General features: G+C 49.8%; 1 protein-coding gene across 1 annotated transcript in view; it reads right to left on the bottom strand.

Annotated features, from left to right (window-relative positions):
- Positions 1-3,107: 3,107 nt before the first annotated feature.
- Positions 3,108-5,547, bottom strand: part of LOC122554866 (nesprin-3-like) — an 84,935-nt gene continuing 82,495 nt past the window's right edge. The window contains exon 13 of the mRNA XM_043700214.1: positions 3,108-3,277. Coding sequence (XP_043556149.1) covers positions 3,108-3,277 — 170 coding nt within the window. The remainder of the gene's footprint in view (positions 3,278-5,547) is intronic.

Genomic DNA, 5,547 nt, shown 5'->3' with positions numbered 1-5,547 from the left:
GGGGGGGGGGGGGGGGGGGGGGGGGGGCGGGGGGGGGGGGGGGGGGGGGGGGGGGGGGGGGGGGGGGGGGGGCCGGGGGGGGGGGGGGGGGGGGGGGGGGGGGGGGGGGGGGTTGGGGAGAAGGTGGCAAAAGGGTGGAGCGGATAGGTGGGAAGGGAGATTGGCAGGTAGGACAGGTCATGAGGGAGGTGCTGAGCTGGAAGGTTGGAATTGGGGTAAGGTGGGGGGGAGGGGAAATGAGGAAACTGGTAAAGTCCACATTGATGCCCTGGGGTTGAAGTGTTCCGAGGCGGAAAAAAAGGCATTCTTCCTCCAGGCGTCAGGTGGTGAGGGAGCAGTCATGGAGGAGGCCCAGACCTGCATGTCTTCGGCAGAGTTGGAGGGTGGAGTTGAAATGTTGGGCCACGGGGCGGTGTGGTTGATTGGTGCGGGTGTCCCGGAGATGTTCCCTAAAGCAGTCTGCTAGGAGGCGCCCAGTCTCCCCAATGTAAAGGAGAGCGCATCGGGAGCAACGGATACAAGAAATGACATTGGTGAATGTGCAGGTGAAACCTTGATGGATGTGGAAGGCTCCTTTGGGACCTTGGATGGAGGTGAGGGAGGAGGTGTGGACACAAGTTTTGCACTTCCTGTGGTGGCAGGGGATGTTGCCAGGGTGGGAGGGTGGGTTGTAGTGGGGCGTGGACCTGACCAGGTAGTCACGGAGGGAACGGTCTTTGTGGAAGGCGGAAAGGTGTGGGGAGGGAAATATATCCCTGGTGGTGGGGTCCGTTTGGAGGTGGCAGAGATATTGGCGGATGATGCAGTTTATGTGAAGGTTGGTAGGGTGAAATGTGAGAACCGAGGGATTCTGTCCTTTTTACGATTGGAGGGGTGGGGTCTGAGGGCGGAGGTGCGGGATGTGGATGAGATGCGTTGGAGGGCATCTTTAACCATATGGGAAGGGAAATTGCGGTCTCTAAAGAAGGAGACCATCTGATGTGTTCTGTGGTAGAACCAGTCCTCCTGGGAGCAGATACGGTGGAGGCAGTGGAATTGGGAATACGCAATGGCATTTCTGCAGGAGGTGGGGTGGGAAGAGGTGTAATCCAGGTAGCTGTGGGATGGTCTGGAGCTGTTCTTATCTGGTGAATGCCATTCAACTTTAGGAAATACTCGAATTCCCTGCTGGTAAGTGATGGCCCGTTGTCAATGGCCAGCACCTCCAGCAAACTTCCTCATCCAACTCATTTATAACAATCACAAAGAGCAGAGGTCCCAGAACCGATCCCTGCAGAACACCACTGGTCACTGAGCTCCAGGCTGAATACTTCCCATTTACCACTACTCTCTGTCTTCTATGGGCCAGCCAATTCTGTATCCCATGCCTCCTTTCTTTCTGAATGAGTCTACCGTGGGGAACCTTATCAAACGCCTTGCTAAAATCCATGTACACACATCCACTGCTCTACCTTCAATGTGTTTTGTCACATCCTCAAATAATTCAATAAGGTTTGTGAGGCATGACCTGCCCCTCACAAAGCCATGCTGACTATCTCTGATCAAACTATGGTTTTCCAAATAATCATAAATCCTGTCCCTCAGAATCCTCTCCAATACTTTGCCCACCACTGATGTAAGGTGACTGGTCTGTAATTCCCAGGGTTATCCCTATTCTCTTCCTTGAACAAGGGGATAACATTTGCCACCCTTCAATCATCTGGTACTACTCCAGTGGACTGTGAGAATGCAAAGATCATCGCCAAAGGCACAGTAATCTTTTCCCCTTACTTCCAATAGTAACCTTGGGTATATCCTGTCTGGCCCAGGAGATTTATCTGTCCTTATGTTTTTCAACATTTTCAGCACATTGTATTTCCTAACTTAAATCTGTTCAGGCATATCAGTCTGTTTCAGTATTGAATACTGAAGCAAAGAATTCATTAAAGGACCTTGTATACTTTCTCAGACTCCTGGCGCTAGTTCCCTGGAAAATGCCGTTTTCTAAGGTGATCTGGTCTCGCAGAGTCCAGAAAGGTTTCACTTCTCATTGTGATGGCCCTTTGTTTCCCTCAGCACCACCACTTGTTTTAGTTTTGCCAGGACAGGATATTTTTGTGTCCACAGTCTGATATTGTTGGAAAGGTGCCCAGAAAGTATAAAACCAGAATGGACTCTTCTAGTGGTGGCACCACCAATGGTTTATCTGCCAGTGGGGGGCTGCTGAAGGTAACTGTATTTGTTACATAGCATCCTAGACAGTAATTGTATGCACTCCTGAATTCGACCTGTAGCTATGGGTGGCGCGGCCCTGTCCTATTTTAGTAGCACAAGCAGAGGTTTTAGGTCTGTCAATATTACAAATTAACATCTATAAAGGTATGGTGGAACTTTCTCATGCCAGAGATGACCACCAAACCCTCCTTCTCCATCTGGGCATATCTTCATTCAGCATCAGCCAAACACTTGGGTTAACTGTTTGCTCGCCAAACAACCTTGTTCATGAGAAAAAAACTGCATAAAAAAACCTTCAGATTTTGGAGCTTTTCGGTTTTTAGATGTTCAGATAAAGGATCTTGTATCTGTATTATGTCTAGATAAATGACAACCTGGGTAAAACCTTACAAAATATTCCCTCTTATCTACCGGATGATGAAACCCCAAATGGTATTAGTACAAACCCTTATGGGTACTAATTGTAGCATTCATTTGGGAATCCTCCCAGAATCACAATTGCAGATACGCATGGCTCAGGTCCACTTTGTGAAGGTCAGCGCCCAGATCCTCGAGAAAATTTTAACCATTTGGCCAAAGCTTGGCTATGTTTTGGGGTTTTGCTGTGGGCTGACCTAGAATCTCTCTGATCAGGATATGTGCTGAGTGAGGCTAAGAAACTGCCTTCACTTAAGTGGTGCTCCCCAAGTTCAATCAGCCTGGCGAGGGTGTCCACTTCCATCACAATATCCTGAAAGTCATAAGCTTCACTTTGCATTTCCTAATGACAAATGCAGTTGTATCACTTGTTTGAAGTCGAGTTAGGCTTCATTTACTAAGGGTTTCTGCATGGTCACATCATTATTCCGACATCCAAATGGTCTCTCAGCATCTCACTTATGGTTAAACCAAAATCACATGCCTCTGCCAGACATCTTAGCTTCATCAAAAATCACAGTGAAGATTTCCCTGGTTCTTGAGCTATCAAGTAAACTTAATAGCATCTCAGACTTAGAGGCGGCTTGGGGGTCAGAATATTCCTTAACCAGATCCATCAATTCTTGAAACGTTTTGTATCTGGTGCCTTTGGATAATTTAGACTCGTAATAACCGAAAAAAAATATGCTGTGGGTCCACATGCTGTCAGGAGAATTACTCATTGCTTTTTATTCTGGATGCACAGACACAGCCATAGGATGAGTGTGGGGCAGGTGGTATTTGAGGAGGTGGGGGGTGGGGCAGGGGGTATTTGAGAGGTGGGGGGGTGGGGGCATGTGGTAATTGAGGAGGTGGGGGTGGGTGGGCCTCTGTGGAATATTTGGCTCTTTCTGCTGCTTGTGTCTAACTACCACACGCTTCACTCGATGATGTTCAAAGTGGTTGCATCTTCATGGATGGTTCTTCTCCACTTTGAGTAGTTCTAGGGAAAACAATTAGCATGTGTATGTGAGGGGGTTGCATTTGTTTAGGGAGGCTTTCCTCTGTCCTCTGTGATTGCTTCCCATTGTGGAGCTCAGAGCAGACCACTTGTTTAGGAAGTCTTGTGAAAGAAAGTGAGGACTGCAGATGCTGGAAATCAGAGTTAAAAAGTGTGGTGCTGGAAAAGCACAGCCAGTCAGACAGCACCCGAGGAGGAGGAGAGTCGATGTTTCAAGCATAACTTCTTCATCAGCAATGTGGCGGTGCCCAAGGAGGCTGAGAGATAAATGGGAGGGGTATGGGCTGGGGGAAAGGTAGCTAGGAATGCTATTGGTCGATGAAGGTGAGGGGGTGATGGTGATAGGTCGGAGTGGGTAGGTGGGAAAGAAGATGGACAGGTAGGACAGTTCAAGCAGGTGGTGCCAAATTGGGAGGATTGGATCTGGGATAAGATGGGGGGAGGGGAAATGAGGAAACTGGAAAAATCAATATTGATCCCAAGGTAGAAGATGAAGTGTAGCTTGGATTTGGCGATGGAGGAGGCCAGGACTTGCATGTCCTTGGAGAGTGGGAGGGGGAGTTGAACTGTTCGGCCACGCGGCGTGTGTGTGTCCCAGAGATGTTCCCTGAACCATTCCTGTCTCCCCAATGTAAAGGAAACCACATCGAGTGCAACGGACACAGTGGATGACGTGTGTAGATGTGCAGGAAAATCTGCCATATGTGGAAGGATCTGCTGAGGCCCCAGTTGGAGGTGGGATGGGGTGTCAGTGCAGGTTCCACACCTCCTTCAGTGGTAAGGGAAGGTGTCGGGAGTGGAGGGTGGATTGGTGGGGGTGCATGGACCTATCAAGGGAGTTGCAGAGGGACTGGTCCCTGTGGAACACAGACAGGGACTGGGAGGGAAATAAATCTCTGGTGGTGGGGCCTGTATGTAGGTAGCAGAAATGGCAGAGAATATTGCACTGCATCCAAAGGCTGGCGGGGTGGAAGGCGAGCACCGGGGGGCTCAGTCCCTGCCACAACTGGAGGGGTGGGGCCAAGGATGGAGCTGTGGAAAGCAGAGATGATGCGTCGGAGGGCATTGTTGACTACTTGGGATGGGAAATTGCAGTCCTTGAAGAAGGAGGCCATCTGGGATACTCCAGAGTGGAACTGGTCCTCCTGGTAGCAGACGGGCCGTGGTGAAGGAACAAGGAGCAGGGGATAGTGTTTTTACAGGAGGGGGGGTAGGAAGTGCTGTAGTCTAGGTAGCTGTGGGCCTGAAGTAGATGTCCGTGTTGAGTCGGTCACTGGAAATGGAGATGGAGAGATCCAGGAAGGGGTGGGAGGTGCTTGTGACGGTCTAGGTGAACTTGAGGTCAGAGTGGAAGGTGTTAGTGAAGTTGATGAACTGTCCAACCTCGTTGTGGGAGCATGAGGTGGTACTGACACAATTATCAATGTAGCGGAAGAAAAGGCGGGGAATGGTACTGGTGCAGCTATGGAAGATGGACTACCCCATGCACCTGACGAACATTGAGTTCGACAATTTTGAATAACCTCCCTTCCCATCCCCCAAGTCCCTACCCGTGTGGTGGGGTCTGTTTTAGGTGGCGGAAGATTACGTGATATATACGAAGGTTAAAAATCACAGAACACCAGGTTATAGTCCAAGCACTAGCTTTCGGAGCGACGCTTCTTCATCAGGTGGTTGACTGAAGGAGTGGCGCTCCAAAAGCTAGTGCTTCCAATTAAACCTGTTGGACTATAACCTGGTGTTGTGTGATTTTTAACTTAGTACACCCCACCGGCATCTCCAAATCATCACTAATATACGAAGATTGGTGGGGTGGAAGGTGAAGACTGGGGGATTCTGTCCTTCTTGCGTTGGAAGGGGTGGGGATCAAGAGTGGAGATGCAGCAAGTGGAGGAGATGAGCTGGAAGGCATCGTC

This window comes from Chiloscyllium plagiosum, chromosome 12 (genome assembly GCF_004010195.1).
Source record: "Chiloscyllium plagiosum isolate BGI_BamShark_2017 chromosome 12, ASM401019v2, whole genome shotgun sequence".
Classification (NCBI taxonomy): Eukaryota; Metazoa; Chordata; class Chondrichthyes; order Orectolobiformes; family Hemiscylliidae; genus Chiloscyllium; species Chiloscyllium plagiosum.
Note: the sequence above shows the minus strand (reverse complement) of the source record. Positions and strands in the feature narration are given on the sequence as shown.